General features: G+C 41.5%; 1 protein-coding gene across 1 annotated transcript; it reads right to left on the bottom strand.

The window, feature by feature from the left end:
* Positions 1-3,612: 3,612 nt before the first annotated feature.
* On the bottom strand, positions 3,613-17,018 carry GCGR (glucagon receptor). Its single transcript, XM_081317063.1, has 13 exons — positions 16,635-17,018; positions 16,427-16,535; positions 15,562-15,669; positions 14,547-14,662; positions 14,318-14,424; positions 13,254-13,407; positions 11,772-11,931; positions 10,038-10,098; positions 9,769-9,838; positions 7,076-7,164; positions 6,437-6,575; positions 6,269-6,310; positions 3,613-5,761 (listed from the first exon to the last, which is right to left on the bottom strand). Exons 1-13 carry the CDS (start codon positions 16,686-16,688, stop codon positions 5,462-5,464), a joined length of 1,509 nt encoding a protein of 502 aa, XP_081173189.1. The 5' UTR covers positions 16,689-17,018; the 3' UTR covers positions 3,613-5,461.
* Positions 17,019-20,082: the final 3,064 nt, after the last annotated feature.

Genomic DNA, 20,082 nt, shown 5'->3' with positions numbered 1-20,082 from the left:
ACATGATATGTAGTTTTAATCAAAATATCATGATTGTGACTCAAAAGTTCTTTAAGAAAGGATGGAAGCTGGGGTCACTTTCTATACCCCATAAACTGCTGGGTGCAAAGAATCAGGACATGATAAGCTCCAGTTAAACAGATTTATTACTCATGCCTATATGTAAGAATTTAGTCAACTAAAGTCAACGCTAAAATGGTGCTAGATAAGAGTTAACAGGATTCAAGAATGGTTGAACTTAAACTGCTTGTGAGAATGTAATGACTCCAGGCTGATTCCTCTGTTGACTCTGTCCTCCAGGTTCGTTCTCTTCTTCTCTTACAACAAGTCAGAGTACCCATTTTAACTACTTTACCCCATCATCCTGGTTCTACTGTGCCATGGTGGTGAATTGGTTAGAATGCAGTATTGCAGGCTAACTTTGCACACGCACCAGGAATTTGATCCTGACCAACTCAAGGTTGACTCAGCCTTCCATCCTTCCGAGGTCAGTAAAATGAGGAGCCAGATTGTTGGGGGCAATTATGATGACATTGTAAACCGCCGAGAGAGTGCTGTAAAGCACTATGGGGCAATATATAAGTCTAAATGTTATTGCTATTGCTATTCTGGCCTTATCGCCAACATTCAAAATCTGCACAAATTAATTGTGAATAAGCATAGGTGAGCAGTCTGTGATCTTGGAGGGGAAGCATTCAGATGCATCATTATGTGGTTGCACACACACCCACACCCCAGCACATGAGTAATCGACTCTGGAGGTAATAGAGTGCTCCCTGTGGAGATGGGCTTGTAAGTGACAGTGATGGTATGAGGTGATGTGATCATTTATTTGCCAAATAGGCAATTACTGATCAGCGGGTTTCTGCTCACGTAGGAGTGAACATTTATAACCACAAGTCCCCAGTACTAGCCCCATGCACCAACAGAGGCAATCTTTGGTTACAAGTTACAAAAATGACTGGATTTGTGACAGTGGCATAGCTCATGGAAGGTAGGCAGGCAGATGGATTGGACAAGACAGGCAAATTTCATGTCTTAAGTTTATATGAACACAGAACACTTTTTAAGATAATCATATGGAAAAACAAATGATTCCAAGGATCTGAGTTTTTTCTAATCTACCTTCTTCATTAGATTTAATGATTCATCGATGTCTGTAAGTTGAATAGAGCTGGAACATTAAACAACAGCTATTATTTTTGATACATACAGATTCTGAGCACCATCATGTTCCTTAAGGCCACTGACATGAGGAATGTTAACTTTCCAAAGACATAGACCTGTAACTAGTAAGGAATGAAGGCTGAAACTAGGGTTTATTTTAGTTTGATGGGAGGATTTGGGGAGGGGGGGGACACAGTAAATGGAATAGAGTACCAGGGTAGTGAGAAGAGCAAAATCTCTTTCAGAGGACAGGTGCACGTGTGTATTTTGCTACCGAGAAATAAAAAGAGAGAGGTATGTGTTGGAAAGACACACGTCATATGCATGCGTGGCTCATCAACCATATTTACCTTCTCATAAAGTGCCTTTGTGTTCCAGCAATTTGCTTCGATTAGGCTCATTATCTCTGCCCCCCCAGGCGTCTGGTGAAGGCAGCAGCTCCCTTGGGGGAGAGGAATACACAGCAGCTCTGACTGTGCACCTACTTATCAAAGGCTGCTGTGGTCTCTGAGCTCACCTTTCATTGCCCTTGACGTTAAAGGGTGTTAGCAGGTAGGGAAACAATAACTTTCTGGTAAACAGCCCTGCTTTGTTTTTTCCCTTCCTTATTTTGCATTAAGCTTTCTTTCCCTTTTAGTCTCTAGACTTGTAGTCTCCATCTCTTATATAGTTGGGAAAAAAGACATTGTTAGAAGAGGCTTTACTAAGCAGAAAGGTCACAGCTGGAAGTGTAGCCTCAGAATTGATTTTAGCCTAAGGGTAGTTTATTCAAGAAGCAATGCTGAACTCAAAACAACAGCCTCTGGCTACATATTGAGACAGAAGCTGAAATCAAATGAAATCAAGCTAATGACCTGTTACAGTCCTGAAGGGAAAACTGGAGATGACCTTCAGCTACCTCTTTTTCACTTCTCTTTCCTCAGCCTGCTAATGTTTTCTTTGAGGCAATTACCTCCAATCTGGTAACCTCAAAATATTCTGGATTTGCAACTGTCATAGTTTCAGCTGTCACAGGGATGGTGCTTGCTAGAGATGATGGAAATTCTGGGTAGCACGTCTGGAATGCTGGGAAAAATTTACTGACGGTGTGGGGACCGAGCAGGTAAAGGGTCTACAAGAAAACCATGGGGAACTGAGACAGGCTTGACCACTTCGCACATGGACAAGTGCAATATGAACCAACCAACCTATATGATCATCTGATGCTTTAGATTGCAGATCCTACTCTTGAGCATTTCCAGCATGATTGGGTCACATTTATATAACAGCACAGTGGCCTCTGCAAAACTGGTGCATTTGCTAGATAAGCTTTTCCTCCTGGTTCAAGTATTAAAACTCTTCGTTGCATTCCTAAAACAATCATTGGATGAGAATTATAGACTCAGGCAGAAAAATTATTTGACTGCCAAGTGTCAAAGTGACGTAAGGAGATTGGATGCTGTGTAAAGGTTGATCGCTTAATCTTTTCCCTTTTTCATTAATTTTCTGTAGCTTCATGATAATGTTTGCCAATTAATGAGTTCAATTGTGCTTCCATGAAACCACATGCAACGTAAAGTGTTTTCTCTAGGTTCAACCAATTGTTTTTCTTTTGCAGAACCTACATCTATCTTTCAAAGAACTGAAACAGCTCTGCAAGCATTCATGTTATTCTCAACATAGGTGAGAAACAGAAGCTGGAAGTAATTTTGCCAAAGTCAGACAGTACATGTATGACCTGGAATGGAACACAGCCCTTCCTTTCCAAGATAATTCCATGTATGTAGATGTGATTCACCTTTTCCTTGTTGCTCCAATGCTTCCCTTGTTTTTCCTAATAATTTTCTTCCACTGCTGTGAGAAGACTTGTAGATAAGAAGAGATACAAAGTCCCATTTGGTTCAATGTTCCTGTCAGGTGCAACTGGGGATTCCACAAATAGAAAATTAGCACAGTGGCATTTCCCATTCATGTCCTCCAGCAATGAGCATCACAAGTCCCACTGCTTCCATTACTGAAAGTCTTGCATAGCTAATAATTGGAAGCCTTCCCCTGTATGAAACTGCTACTTCTGCTAACATGGGTTTAATAATGTCTGTAATGGAGATTGCTGGAACTATTTACTAGCAACAGAGAGAATTGCTTTTCCTAAGAATGACCAGCAAGTCTGTGACAGGAAACTATTCGGTACATCCAGGGCATGAGATTTTGGGTCAGGTGAATACCGTAAAAAAAACAGGTGGGAGTAATAGGAAGAAAAGTAAGTGATGGAAAGTTTGAGGTATCATTTGAATTTAAACAACACATTCAGCCATGGTTAAGTTAGCTATGATTTATGGAATTATCCCAACACCGTAGAGTCACACAACACACTGAACCTTAAACTACTTGAGCTGGTTTTCCCCTCTACACAGAGTCACTAAATAGTTTGGTGAGCTGTGGCAACTCAGCTACAGAAACTTCTGTTTTATTTATTCTGTGTTACAGTCAAAGGATTTTAAGGGAACATCATAAGAATAGGCATGCATGAAGTTATTCTGTGGCTGTTTATGCTCAGAAGTAACATTTTATGCACATATCAATTTTAAAAATAAGAACATATTGAGAGAGAGAGAGAGAGAGACTGTGGAGAAGTGCTCCATGACTAATGCAGATAATCTCTGTACGTCTTCTTAGAGATGTCTGGATCAGAATGTTTCAGTGCCCCTGGAAATGCCAGACGAGTTCTTCCAAGCCTATTCTGGGGAGGACAGAATCTTATGCTTTGAAAGAGACATTGCATAATCATAGAGGGCAATAATTACCTGTCTGTTGCAATGGTTCTAATTTAGCTTTACTATGAAATTTAATACTTCTGATGAATGTGGCCAGTGCAGGACATCTGTTCCTGTCCATGTTAGTAACTGTAGTGTAGCTCAGTCCTTAGGTAAGATGAGCTGTGATGTGCATCAGGAGGAACTGTCCAAATTGCCAAGAGACGTAACACCGTTTATTGAGGGTTTGATCTCCAGAACATTGGCACTGGCATCACAGACTTCAGCAAAAATCAATTGACAGAATCATTCAGGACAGAGTCATCCTGGGAACAAATGGAGTAAGTGTTTCCACAGCACAGATGTAACGGCACAGCCATAAAGATGGTTAATAACATCTTCACTCTGGAGTGAGCACTACTTTTGCTGCACACTTAAGATCACAGGCAGCATTTTTGGTACTATACGGTCACCTAACACAAAGCAATGTGCAAGTTACCTGATAACCCAAGTGGGCAGCTCACAGCAAAATGGACAAATTTATGATCAGGCAGTTTTGGACTGTGGTTGTGGTTAAGTGTAGGATGACAGCATGTTATTGCCCAGAATCCTCCAACTCTCATTTCTAACCTCCAATTAAGGGAGATATTACAGCATTACAAAGTGGCTTCCTGAAGTCACCCAGATGCTCAGGAGGACACGTTATGCCCCTAATTCTCCAGATGGACACCACCTGTGTTGAATACCATACCTTCTTCAAAAAGCATGACCCTTATTAACTAAGTTACTACCATTCCAGAGGCAAAAAGATCTTTAAGAAGGAATCTGGAAATCTTGTGCTTAAACCCAAATTTTGCAATTACTAAACTTGGAAATAAAATATTTAGCTATATTGAACAATTATATAACTTTATATGTTTTGCTGATGACTTGGTTTCAAGAGCTTTTTGGCAGAATTTTCCATCAGGATATAGCAGGTTAGGGAATAGGCAATAACTCTGCATATACACTCCCTTATGACTATTTTTTTAAAAATTGCACAGCCCCTTCTGCTCCATTTGTTTCTCTTTTAGCAAATACTGCTGGTGCATTTTCAGCTTGTTCTTTATAAAAGCCAAGAGCCAGAAAGGTTTCTGAGAGTCTCAGTTTGATCAGCACTAATCAGTGTGCATTCCTAAACTATAGACTTTCAGACCTCCTAGCTGATTCTCTTTCCATCCAAAATCTACTTAATGTCACCTCCAACCTTTAGCCTATAACTCTCCCAGACACATAACTGGGCTATCACTGGCTTGTTCCTTTCTGCTCACCTACAGTGGAGTTCACCCATGGAATACTATGAATGCAGACGAGAAGGACATGAGTCTCATCAGGATATGCCAACCTATCTCAGAGAGAGCACAATCAGACACTGAGGTATCAGTTCAGGCAGCTAGTCAATTTCCAACCACACACCCCACTCAGTGTCTCCTGGGCTTTCAGCTCTGCCATCCTTGCTCTGCAATATGGCTGTCTTACGAATCAATGGGCCCAGTCTGCTGGAGGCAATGGACTGAACTGCTTCAGAAGTTGCTCTCTCCCCTGATGTCAGGAAATTCATAGCCAGGAGGTAGTTCATTCACAGCTAGATTTTCACTGATGCTGCAGTGGGTCCTCTCCAGATATTGAGTGCTAGTATGTACAGTTGCTTGACTGCAGCTCAGACCATTGAGGTAGTTGCCAACCAGTTTGTGCTTCTCACAGGTGCTGCTGCTCCTCCCATTACGTGCATTGGGGGTGTGGCTGTATGTGTGTTTATACTCTTCTTCTATGTCCCGACCAAGTTTCCAGCGTGTCCATTTTTTGGTGAGTTCCGAATGTACCTATAGGGAGGACACATGAGCAAAAAGTTGACTTTGTTGCCTTTTTGGTACCATTATTTGTAGCATCCTGATTTCCTTGTACAGCCCCACTCCTCTGCCTGCAGCATATGACAGAGTATGGAAGTGTAAAAGGGGAAAAGGACACTGGATCTTGCAAATGAAAAAAATGACTTCAAATAATTTGATGTGTAAGGCACCTACAACTACAGCTAGTATTTTAAATCCAAACACTATATTAGATTTACCCAAATCTAGTAATATTGCAGCTACATTTGTACCAAAAAGTGTAGGTATGCTTTGACTACTAAAATACAGTTCTGTGGATTGTGAACTGAAAGTTATAGTTATGGCTGCCCTTTTAATTGCTTCTCAATGAATAGACCACTGAAACTCAAAAGGACATTGTACTTAGCTCCGCCACCATTCAAACGATTGCAGCTTGAAATTTTGGACCTCTCATAATTTAGCCACAAGGGGCAAAGCCTGTGTCCCATATTGAAGACTCACCTCTTTGTTCACAAAGCAGTAGAGAATGGCCACCAGCATTCCCTAGGGATACAGAAGGGAAATTACCAACATTGTAATAATAATTTCCAATAATAAAATGATATGGAAGGTATGGCCCTACTATAGGTTTTGGAAGAGCCTAGTATTAGTACAGTTCATGTGTCTCACCTGAAAAGAGCCAAGAAAGAGGTCAAAGAACAGCTTGACGAAGCGCAGTGTGCCCTGGGCTTGCTCATCAATGACGAAGGCAAAAACCATCTCATGGATGCCCAGCAAGGGAATCAGAGTCAGGGTTGATTTTGCCAGCCTAAATGAACAGCAGGTGATTAGGCCTCATCACAAGGAAAAACAATCAGATATGTAGGGAAGAGGCCCATCTTTTGGTGTGGGAGACAAGCACTACACTCAGTCTTATTGAAGTGCATCAGGAACTGCACTCCAGAAACTAGGCAGATCCAAAACGGAATTTGAATTTGACATGATGTGAATTTAGTACAATTATTGTGATTGCTTCTCATGCATTTAATAGTTTCTTCTTTTTGTCACATTAAACATTTTCACATGCAAGTTTACACTCAGAGTAAACTTTTATGGGGAGTCACACCAAAAGTTGGCAAGGGCTATAATCTTTTAATGTATTGATGACTATTTTAGAAACCTATAGATCATGGTGCTGACCCCACATCCTACCCAGTAGAGGGGACTGCCCTGACGTAGAAAGCCAAGGAGGTCATAGGGAGGGTGAAAGAGAATGTTCTTTTGCCAAGAAGAATATGGCCATTTGGGGAAATTGCCAAGAGCCAATACCGAAACTTGTAGTCTGTGTATCGCATCTGGTGGGCACGGAGCTTAGAGACCAAGATCTGAATTATACGGATGAAAATGAAGAAATTAATCTGAAAGAAAGAAAAAGAAGCAAAGTGACTGAGTGGCAGGAAGGGATAGCATTACATGAGTCGGCCAGAGAACCACACACAGTAAAAATCTAGAGGATTCTTGAATAGTGTTATCGTTTTGGTTTAATTTCTCCCTCAAATTTCTCAAATTTCCAGTGACTGTTTTGTAGCTTCTGTCCTGATACTGACCAATTCTAGCCTAAGTTAGTGCTATAAGATTTCCCAGAGAAAATATTTCAAATGACCACTGGCCATTTATAGGTCGACAGAATGGCAGGCAGAAGTATTTTATTAATCATATGTTGGGACTTAAGCATTTAAGAAAAGTGCTATGGAAACACTGAATTCTGCTACTCACAAGAAAATGTATGCTCATTACTGGAGAACCTCTGGTATTTTTTTCAAAAATAAGTTGTGTGCTAGTGTAGCTCTTCATACGATGATAATAACTCTTAGTTAACTCTTGTTATGTTATCACTTCAGTCAAGGCAAAATCTTCAGCTGCTACACGCAAATGGTCACTCAAATGTGAATAAGGACTGGTGCTCAGACCACAGTCTAGTTCCAGGAGCATGGATTGTGTTTTCTAACTGGTTTCAGTTAGGGTTCTATAGCATTTTGGAGTGTGCAGAGCTGCTCTCTTCTTAAACCAAAGTATCTTTAAACACTATCTTTTTGCAGGATCACACTGCAGCCATGGAGGGCAGTTGGGTTATTCATCCATTCAACAGAATAGCTGACAGGCCTTTATATGAGCACTTCCCCTCCAAAGCATTCTTCCATTCTAATCCAAAATGTTATACAGCCCTCATTCTATCCTCTTTACTAGTAAACAATTGGGATCAAGTAATTCCCCACCCCACCACCAAATATACATCCTTATGTGTACACCGGGCACAGAAAATAAAGAGAGAAAAAGCCTGCTTCACATGAAAATTGATTTGATTGCAACTGAACATTCAAAGACTATATGATCAAAATGAATAGAATAAAACCCACAAATCCAGTATACAATATATAAATGGGGGGGGGGGAAATGCAGAGGTTACTTGAAGGACTGCCTTTATGCAAATCATTCTGCTGGCATGAGGAATACTGCCAATTCGGCTTTGGAATTTTGCAACCATGAGATGTGCAGGTGGCCATCACCTGGGCTGGTTTCAAATAAGTATTGGACCGATTCGTGGAAGTGAGGGGAACGATGGCTATTAGCCCTGATGGCCCTGTGGCTCCCTCGGAAGGCCATCTGCTGCAAAATAAGTGAGCTTCCTTGTGCAGAAAAATCTGTGAGAAGAGACTGTAGAACTACAGATAGTCCTCAACTCAATTTCCATTGCTAAGCAAGCCGATTGTTAAATGAATCACGTCTGATTTTGCGTTGATTATTAAGCAAATCACTGCAGTTTGAAAGTGAAACCATGCAGTCATTAAGCAAATCTGGCCTCCCCCATTGACTTTGCTTGTTGGAAGCTGGCTGGGAAGGATGCAAACGGTGATCACACGGTCCCGGGATGCTTCAACCAGCTTAAGTATGTGATGGTTGCCAAGTGCCGGAATTATGATTACATGATTGTGGAGAAGCTGCAATGGTCCTGACACCAATAACAATAACACATAGATTTATAAAGTGCTCCATAGTGCTTTACGGCACTCCTGGTTTACAAATGTCAGCATATTGCCCCCGACAATCATAAGCATGAAGACCAGTTGCAAGTCAGTTTTTTCAGTACTCCTGTGACTTTGGAAGGTTGCTAAATGAATGGCTATAAGTTGAGGACTATAGATGGGCCAGGGGTTCATTCCATCAGGATACTGCTTATGTTTTCTTCTTTACTGAGCAACCTTATTATACACAGATATTAAGGTCAATGTGGGCCACACCCGTATGGCAGACTATGGCTCATCTTACCCCTCCCTTAGAGAAATTATGGCACAAGATAGGGGATATTTTTTTAGATAGGTTTTTTCCCCACCCTGTGAAAGAAGAGTTTTAGAATATAATAGGATTTTAAGGCCTATACTGGCTTTTTGGAATATTTGAAATTTCGGCTGTCTATTTGTAATAAACAGTGACTTTTTTTTAAAATTCCATTTATATCCCGCCCTTCTCCGAAGACTCAGGGCGGCTTACAAGCTTAGCAGTAGCCTTCATTCTATGTATATGCCTGCTTATTAGGGCTTTCACACACACACCCCAAGCGGCATTATTACAAAGTCAGCTTAATTGCCCCCAACAATCTGGGTCCTCATTTTACCTACCTCGGAAGGATGGAAGGCTGAGTCAACCTTGAGCCTGGTGGGACTCGAACCTGCACTAATTGCAGGCAGCTGGTGACTTGAGCTTCACAATATTGTATTTGTTGATTGATTGATTATTGGAAGCCATCCTGAGATGCTTAATTTTAAAAAAGTAAATAAAGATAGGAGGGATATGTGAAACTTCTTCATAGTTGAGAACTAAGTACTGTACACGGTTTTATATGTTGAAAGAACATATGAAAACTGAAAAGAAGAAAATGATGCAGTTTTGAACAGTGCATTGAGCTCCCAAGGCCCAAGGCATCGACAACAACAAAAAAAGAAAATAAAGAGGGGTGGGCTTACCAAAATGGCTAAGAATACAGGGAAACGCAGGATCCACCAGAAGCCCATATTATTATTGGTACTCCAACAACTGGAAGAGTGATGAAGAAAGAAAGAAAATGGGTACAGATTGTTATTCTTCAGCAAACTTTCCTGCTACTCATACATTGTACGGTACTTCCTAAGGCACCTGGTAACACTGAGACTACAGAAAAACTGCAGCCAGCTTGTGGACAGTCTACAAGTGTGGACATTGCATTTTTGTGGCATTTTTGTTGTATGTAACTTACTGAATATTTTCGTAAAGATATTTCACCACCACCCACGGCACAATGAAGAGGATTGGGGTTCCTGGAGGAAGAAAAGGAACAGAATTATGCCAGAAAGGATCATCTTTTCATCTCAGCCAGAAAAATCAGTGCAGGAGAAGTCAATGTAATACATTCCACCCAATATAGATATCCTGTAATTTCTAAAATATAGACACGAGGGAGGCAAGTTATCAAATTTTGGGGTTTTCTCATTCAATTTGTTTGAAGTCTTGCAGATACTTACCTGTTTCAGTGGAATTTGTCACAGTACAAATAACATCTGGACTGGAATCTTTATAGGTAGATAGTGCTCAAGCTCCCTAGCCTTTGTTTCCTAAACCTGATCTGACTTAGCCTTCATGCCTGTAATTTACATGTTAAAAGCCAATGCAAAATTTCTGCTTGTGTGATTAGGATCACAATTAGTTTGTCCTCATGTTTCCTAGATCCTATCTATATTGAGACCATCCAACTTCTCATGACTTGCTCATTAAATATGCTTTAATTCAGGTATTGGCAATGTATGGTTCTCCAAGTATCACAGAACTCCAATTCTCATTAGTCATAGTTGGCATGATCAATAATGAGGGATGATGGCACTGTAAAAGCACAAGTGGTTTAGGTAAGACTTTGGAGGACAGAAGCAAAAGTTAGAATTTAAGGCAGGATGTCAATAATTCAATATGTGTATTTTTTTTAAAATTAGGCAATAGCTATTCAATTGCTTTTAAAACATCTCTGCTACACACCTAGATATTTTGGTCTTTTGGAAAGTTTGCAAAGAGCACCAATTCTTCATTTACAGAGCAGTGACAGCATTTTCCCCCATTTGCAGGTAAAATGACTGAGCTGAACTGAACCTACAAAAGACATCCAGCCTTGGATTCAGAGATTTTATTTATTTATTAATTCAATTTGTATACCGCCCTATTCCCGAAGGACTCAGGGCGGTTTACAGGGCAAAATTTAAAAACAATACAGTATAAAATTAGGTTAAAATAAAATAAAATTAAATATGGCCCCAAGAATTTCCCACAAAAGGAAGACACAGGAAGAGATTTTCCACAATGCTTCGTTCCCTCAAAGAAATGCTTTGGAGAGTAACTGGATCCTCCTGAACAGTGTGGGAAATGGTAAGTGGGAGACTGCAATGAGAAGGCAATGTGTGAACTTCTAGAGGTTGCCAACTTCAGCTGCTATTGTCAATAGAAATCCCCTCCCCTTATGTTAGAAAATTTATATATAGCACCACAGAACAAACAAAGAGTACAATCACCATGTGCTTTACTGCTCAACTGGAAACATGAAACTCTGCTTAGAACAAAAGAGCACAGAGTATATACCATATAGATCCATACTTGCAAACATTGCCATCTACTGGTTGAATAGTTGTTGCATAGAAATACATTCCAACAATGAATTCCAACACTTTGTTTCTCAAGAGGAAGATACCACTGGTTCTAAACCTAATTGCCAGTGAAACCAAAGAAGCAGTCTTGGTCAAATCCACACATCCTGGCATTCTCATAAACCTAACTGTTGCATTTGCCCTATGCCAGAGATAAGGAATGTGATCACATGCTCTAGTTCCACCTTCACTTATATTGTTTCCTGTTCTGATATTACAGCTGACTCCCTTGTGTTCTTCTCCTATAGATGCGGTTATCAGTGTCCTGGTGATTACTGACACTCAACTCCCCATCCTGTACTCACCCCAGCCGATGCAGAGGTAGAGGGTGAAATAGCTGCGTTCAGAGAAGACAGTCAATACCAGCAAGTTGTACAGATAAATCCCCTCGACAAGCAGCCAGCAGTAGTTGGCCACAATACCATACTGCATGAACACTGTGGCTGCCTGGCACCCTGCTGCTGCCTAGAGAAAGGAAAGGAGTCAGGATAGTCCCAAGAACATGTTGTTGTAAATGACAGATTTCTGGGTTAGGGAACGTTTTGTCCAAATCATGTAGCTTTCATGTTGATGCCTTATTACAGCGTTTCTCAACCTTGGCAATTTTATAATGTATGGACTTCATACATGTGGGGTGAGGAATTTTAAAGCTGCTAAGATTGAAAAACATTGGTTTATGATTAAAAACTAGCAGTGGGGCAGCCTGGAGAGTTTTGGAGGAAAAACTCTTTTGTCACTTTCAAAGTTTCAGAGCTGTACCAGCAGCCTTTCCTTGAATTGTGGATTGCAGTTGTTAGTTGTTAGAAACTGCTTGATGGGAGCAAACAATGCTACTTCCCATATCCAGGATTAGAAAATGTCTAATGTGTGACTTTCCAGATGTTGCCAAAGCAGAATTATTGACTGGAGCTGCTGGGAAATGTAGTTCAGAAACTTCTAGAGGAACAGATGTTCCTCACTAAATAAATGTAGGAAATACAAGCAATGAATCATTGAACAGAGTTGTTATAGCACAATCATGGCTCACTTTGAATCAAAGTCTAGCTCCAGGATGAGCTTTCACAGGTATCCTATCATGAGCAGTTACATATATGAAGAACAATAGAACATCCTTATGTGAAGGTTATTGACATGTAGAACTATGCTGTAATCTAATTGAATATAGGTTTCAGCTGACCTAAAAATGCTTTTTCCCATAAGTCATTTTAAACCATCCCCAAACTTTTCAATGGTCCTTGGTTGTTTGGCCATGGGAACAGAAGAGCTGGGACTGTAGAATAGCAGAATGATGGGCTTCTTAGACTGGAGGTTGAGACCTCTCAGAGAGGTACAAGGATTTTCAAGAGGTGTGGATGGGAGGTACAGTGTCACAATTTATTTAAAAATTGAGGGGACAGAAGCAGTGTAAAAACTCAGTCAGGCTTTTATTCCCCATTATGACTATGTGAGCCTGCAGTGGTCCACCACAGTACTTGAAACCTGAGAACTTCTAGTGATATGGAGGAACCCACCAAGCCTAAATATAAAAGCACATAATTATTTATATGTACATAAATTATTTAGACATATTAATTATTAGTCCATCCTAATTCATGATGGCAAGGGAAAGTTCTTTTGTCACTTGAGGGGACTGCATTATCATAATGTTTAGAAACTCCTGACATGAGATTTACTGGATCTGTACATATATGGGTGTGCATTGCATGGTTGGAAGCCTTATAATGTAGCTGGAAACAGGAGAAAATAGAATAAAATAAATGAGGGACTATAAAAGAGGGTGCTGTTACCTTGTCACTCTGCCAAAGGCTCACATTGTAGTCATCAACCTTCTCACTGTAGCGAGTGTGGAGCAGCGTGTCGATGGTGAGCACTGAGATGCCCTTCAGGATGAAGGAGGCGAAGAGGTTCATGTGGATGTAGTTGCGCATGCAGTGCAGCTTGCTGGGGAGCAGGGAGCTTGTCAAAAATGCCTGTCTATCTGGATCATGTCACACAGTATCACTCTGCCTAAATCTTTACCCCACTGGGCCACTGTTCCTCCCTTTCTCTGTCTTTTGATCCCAGCCCTCATCCCATTCATCAGCTTTTCAGTTCTTGCAATTTCATCACTCTCTACAACTCTCTAAAGCAGGGGTGGCAAACTTGCCACGTCACGTGATGTGTCACCACATATCGCAACTTTTCCCCCATTGCTGGAGCTGGGGTGGGTGCAATTTTGACATGATGCATCCGGCCCGTGGGCCGGCAGTTTGACACTCCTGCTCTAAAATGATCCCTCACTTTAACAGTTCTGAAGAAAACCCAGTCTCTCCAGACTGGCTAGATGTGTTTACTCCAGTGCATCTTCCCCCGGGTAGTGCCCAAAGTGGGATGAGATGGAATAGGGTTAAACGTCCTTTTAATCCAGTCTTTCTCAGCCTTGGCAATTTTAAGATGTCTGGACCTCAATTCCCAGTTGAAGTCCAGACATCTTAAAGTTCTCAAAGCTGAGAAAGATTGTTCTAATCAGTCCAGATGAAGTCAGTTAACTTTAGAAGTTGGACATGAAGATAAGGGTTTCCCTCCGTAGAGGATAATGTGTATTTCAGAGTAAGATAATCCATACCTGTTTTGCTTGAGGACCCCTTTTTCTTATTTTGCTGAGTGGGACCCTGGATGTGACTCTGAGGACACTAATAGTAAATCTATGACCAGCTCTACTAATTCCCCCCCCTCTTTCTTTTCTCGTCCCACTTTGAAGGAATCCATCTCATTCCAACCCAATCCATTTTCATTTTTCTTCATTTTTCCTCCACTGTTGCAAGGGTCAACCACCCCACCATCTCCAGTCCCAATCCAGTTTCCAAATCACCTGAAGCCTAGCAACACCGCCAAGGCCAGGAGCAAAGCGCAGAGGGACACTGAGTAGCCCACCGTGTACATCACTCTGAAGCTTCCATAGATTCTATCAAACCACTCCTGGAAAGAAAAAGAGGAAAAGAGTTCATCTGATGCATGAAATCCATTCAGATCCTTTATCTATTCGAAGCCAGAAAAAGATGATCTTGTAGAAATTAGCAGAAGTTTAGTTCTCTGCTAACCTGGTCTTTCTTGTTGTCTATCATACATTGATCAGCATTGCGCAGTGACTTCCCTCCAGGACCAGTCACCCACTGTCCATCTGGACCACATTTCTTGAATACATAGCCATGCTTCACTACAGAAATAAAGAAGAATATGATCATAAATATATCTGACTCCATGGTGGATGTCTATCTGTTCTGAGCTTTAATCCTCTATTGTTGATTCTAATGTCTGTTCTAAATTTAGATTCTAGCACCCTCTGACTTTTATCTCACCTTTCCCCAGAAAATTAGGCTATTTTATGCATTCTCTTACCATTTCTGATTTTATATTAGTTTTATGTCCTTTTTCCCTTAAGAACCTAAACACAGTGCATGTAAGCTTTTAAATTATATTATCAAACTGATAGAATACATTAAATCTACTTTAATTGAAGTATCTCAAATAATAGGTAACAAAAACTAAATAAACAAAATAAGTAAAAACTAGAAAAAACACTTTCTATACCTTTAAATAATAATGGCATAGTATATCATTCATTTTTTTCCACTGTGAATTAAACATAGACCATATGTAAGCATATTGACTAATACAGGACCATCTCTAAGGCTGAAAGTTGACATATATCATTGAAATTTTTACTAACTTTCAGGCCTGTATAATAAAAGAATACAGTACATTATATCTTTTTATAGGATTTCCCTGTGTTAGGCAGCGTAGGATAGTAGTTTGTTTATCCCAATTACCCTGGCTGAAGATGGAAGTGAAAGGGTCTCCCCAGTTTTCCAACATTAGAATCACCACACACATTGTCTAGACCAGGGGTAGGCAACCTTAGCTATTTTATGACTTGTGGACTTCAATTCCCAGAATTCCTGAGCCAGCCATGCTGGCTCAGGAATTCTGGGAGTCGAAGTCCACAAGTCATAAAAGAGCCAAGGTTGCCTACCCCTGGTCTAGACAACCAAGGTCCCTTTTCCCTCCTAAAGATATGGTACAATGTCAGTCATCTCCCCAGTGTTAATACTGTACCTTGATCATACCAGGGCAGGAACCAGGGGCAGGAAACACTGACAGTGCTGTTGAGTTGTGCATCAGGCCAGCACGAATACTTATCGAAAGTTCGGTTACAAACCAACTCTAGAAAAGAGAGTACAAAGATGGATACAGCACTTATATGTATGGGGGTTCTTGTTTTTACTATTTTATTCTATTTCCATGATTGTATCTCTTGTCTTACATCAACTGGACCTAAAATGTTTTATCCAGTAAACTTTATTGGGGACTTCACTTGACTTGACTCAAATAAGCTGCACTGAAATATATCTCTGAGATCCTTCCTCCTGCTTTACTCATGTGTGCATACCTATATGACTGCCTAGTAGTTCCTGCCTTGTACTTCATTCATACACTTCAGCCTTGAAACCATTTGTGTGTGTCTGTACCATGCATGCATCACTCTCAAGGAAAAAAGTGACATCTATCAATTTACATTCTACTATTTCTGTGATGTCTTTCTCCATTTGTCCAATGCCACCGTTTCCAAAATTCTTACACACTAGTCCTCATGATGCTACCAAAAAGAATAGGATCCCAGCTTGCATGCATCACTCTCAAGGAAAAAAGTGACATCTATCAATTTACATTCTACTATTTCTGTGATGTCTTTCTCCATTCGTCCAATGCCACCGTTTCCAAAATTCTTACATACTAGTCCTCATGATGCTACCAAAAAGAATAGGATCCCAGCTTCCAAAAGCATAAGATTCCAGCAGAATAAGCTGGAAGAAAACGAGTAAACATTCTGCCAAACTGTCAATGCTTGTCCCCTGCCTCACTTTCCTTGTTCAGCTAAATTGTCAGCTGATACTCAATCTCCAGGGGGATCTTGTCTCACCAGTAGATGGTGGCCAAAGGCTCATATTGCGGTGACATTCTTCACTGTAGGCCTTCCAACTTTCATACACATATTCATAGACGTATTCCAGAACCTGGGCAGAAGCTCCCTGAGGAAAAGAAGAAAGAAAAACAAGTGGATTGGCCTGTCCAGTATTTATGTATTTGATTTGAAACAGCCAGACAAGGAAAAGGACCAAGCCCCTTACCTGGAGGCAGAGCACCAGTGCAAACAGGATTCCAAGAAGGTGTGACTGGGACATCTCTCCAGAGGTCTGCAAAACTGCATAGGGATACTCCTGGAGCTGTTGGTATCCTACAAGATGTGTTGTTTTATCGGGTGTCCTGCAAAGAATTAGGAAGGGGGAAAGCAAAGTTACTTATGCTTACACGCTCCTCACTGCTCAACTGTTAGTTCCAAGCTTCAGGAGCAAGTCTCCAAGGTTGATGACGCAGGCGGAGACAGGGCTTGCTGGGCTACATCCAGATAGTCAGTCTAATGCCAGCAAATCATGGACTGGGAGGGACCTGTCAGGAATAAACATGGCTGCTGAGCCTCCTCCCAGGTCAGGTGTTAAGGACTTAGTAGTGTTTTGACTCTCTCTGGTTGGTTCTTGGGCCTCCCTCACTGAAGCCAGGGGGAGTGGAGGACACCCAACTTAGGGGGCTGCTTCAGATGCCAGCCATTGTAACTGGAGCCTGTTGGGGGAAGGGGAGTTATTTCTGGGCTGGATTTGGTTCCACTGCTGAGTGCTTAGAGATGTAAGCACAAGGACTATCTTGCCTCCTCGCCTCAGAACCACAGTGTGGTCTCACCTTGCAGAGACTTACATACCTCACTCACAGACAAGCGCACGTTTACCAGAGTAATATGCAGGCAAATAAAAGAGTGCATATAAAAAAAATAAATCTTGGAAGTTTTCTTTACAGAGGATCTAGCAATCGACCCCACGACTAAGCTCATCTGGAAGCAGGAAGGCCACCTCATTGTCCTGGAAAGGCACCTTGGCTCACTGTATTGACTGACACACTCCCCTTGCCAGGGAATGGAAGAATTGCAGTGCTCTGGATGGTAAGTTAGTTGTGTGATGTGTGCATGGTAAATTGAGTGTCTGCGGACAGAGGGCGTAGAAAATAAACTACATTAAATGTGTTTAAAAAGTAAGTCATGTGAGGGATATACAGAGGTTATGCTGCTTGGGGGGAACCAGCAGAGGGTAGCATAGCTACCGGTATGCAATCTTGGTACACTACCGGTAGCAGTAACGGGATGACATCCAAAGCCAAAAGCCCATGTGCGTGCGTGCATGTTAGTAAGGTCAAAAGCAGCAGCATGCATGGGAAAGCAAGGAAGGCTATGTTCCTTGGGCTACCAAGGCGGAGGGGCTGAGGTTTGCTGAGCACAGGGGACGGGATGCCTTTTGGTCCTGATCTCATGGACACTGTTCTTTGCATTCCATCCCACTGACAGGGCTTGTGTTCAAGCCAGCAGCAACGCTCTCCTACTGATTCAGCCAGCAACTCTCCCCCACCCTCCCCTTCCCCCCAGTCCCTGTCCAGGAAAATAGGGAGGGATGAGGGAGAATGTGCCAGCACTGCTCTGGCTTGTTTACAGCACCTGGCACAGTCCAGTTAGGACTAAAAAGGCAGCTAATCATTAACACCCTCCAGGGATGCCTGGCTCTTCAGGCCTTGTTGTCTCCTAACCCAGGAGCCCCCTTCCCGTGGCTGACAAAATCCCCCATGTGCCCAGAGTCAGAATTCCTGGCTGGAAAGCTATGCTGAGTTCCCATGGGCAGTTGAGCAATGCCCTGTGTTCATCCAGAATAAACTCCAAGGCACCCATGAACTAATGCCTTCGATCCTTCTCTAATCTGGTTAAAGGGCTTTTGAATGGGACTGCGGTGCTCCGGACAAACAAGCTATTCTTTGCTGGGTACTTTGCAACAACAGGCCAAGCTTTTGGCACCAGATACTGCCAGAGCTCTGCTGGGATTAAGAGGGGGCTGCTCCAGTTACCCCAAGAAGTAAAAAGCCCTTGGCTTGGATTGCTAGAGTTTAACTGTGGCGGGAGGGAGCAACTTCCCGCCAGACATCAGAACTTCCCATGCTCCAGGATTCTCTGAGCAATGGAAAAGGGAAACCAGAAAGCCGGGAGCACGCAAAAGATCCTCTTTCGCTAGAAGGGCAACTGCAGCTTTCCGAAATTGTCAGGATGTGATTAATCTAGAGCAGACACTTCAGATTTAGCAAAAGGAGTACCTGCGGCTGATAATTTTTGCTCCTTCCCCTTCATAGCACATGGAAACAACACACTCATCTGGTAAATTAATTTGTTTAAGGCATTTGTAGACCACCTATTGATCATAACGAATCCACAAAGTAGGTCACAGTAATTGGAACCTATAGTAGTCAAACCAGCACCCACTGATACAGGCAAGAATAGCAGCTGGTGATCCTTCGGTCAGTATAGAAATAATTGGGCCTTTACTGATATGATTAAATGGCAATGCATAAGCAGAGTTTTTTTCCAGCCATAGGAAGTCTAACTCATGGGTCTGGCACTGAGAATTCAGAGCGTGAATACCGGCTCTTCTGCCACAGAAGCGTGGCCATTCCACAATCCAACTTCCAAACCACAAAGTCCTTTCAGCCTGTAATGTAATACTGTCTATATACCATGATGCATTTTTCTCGCGCGAGCATGAAAGCTGCTGATCTGCCTTTGCCCTTAAGCTCCAACCCAAAGTGAGTTAAAACTCAAGGCCCTGCTCTAGGGCCATTCTATATTTGATTGGAGGATGCCAGAGACTTCTTAGTAGTTGCACCACAGGCTCAGCTTTTCCTCTTTGATGACATGGATCTTCTACAGGGATTTCTGCGTTTACACCTGCTTTTAAATCTAGCGTGCTCTGGTTTGATATGCAGTATTCTATAGATAAGCTGCCTACTGCTTTCAGGCGTCAATCCAAGCACAGCATGCCATGTTGCTAGGCTCTGTGCAGCCGTGTTGAACCTTCCCCAGATAATGACTTCTGGCTCATGATTAGCATTCAACTGTAAGGTCTGGCACCATAGAACATTTTATGGCCTGGCAGGTTATGAACATTTAATTTATTTTCTTTGTGATGTCATCTTTTAGGCCTTGTACACTTTTTATATCCTTTATGCTCGTACACCCTTCTTTTATTAATCATATTACCTTGCCAATCCTTATGTTGGTTTATTAGCATAATAAAGTTTGACTTGATTTGATTTTTGTAATTATATCATTCATTACAATCCACTTTCACAGGTAGTGTCAAAGCAAGACATAATTGTTTAAAATAAAAACAGCTGTGCTGATTTTAGACTCATGGATTAGGAGAGAGATGATGTGTGAATTAGTTGTCATTTTTAGTAACTCAGAGTAGTTCTTCTATTTAATGTTTACTGTTTGTTGAAAATCAGAGCGCTGCATATATAACATCCTCTAAATTTTTGCAATGTCCAGGATATTAGAGCAGTATTATCCAAGATGAGGTTTAAATCAAGGGCTTTCCATATTATGTAGAAATATGCATATCAAATGTGGTTGTTTTTCCCAAGGAAAAGCAATTACAGCATGGCACTTGGCTACTTTCCTATTGGCTGTTTCTCTACTTTGGAGTGTTCCAT

Source organism: Vipera berus, assembly GCF_964194415.1.
Source record: "Vipera berus genome assembly, chromosome: 2".
In the NCBI taxonomy this organism is placed as follows: Eukaryota; Metazoa; Chordata; class Lepidosauria; order Squamata; family Viperidae; genus Vipera; species Vipera berus.
Note: the sequence above shows the minus strand (reverse complement) of the source record. Positions and strands in the feature narration are given on the sequence as shown.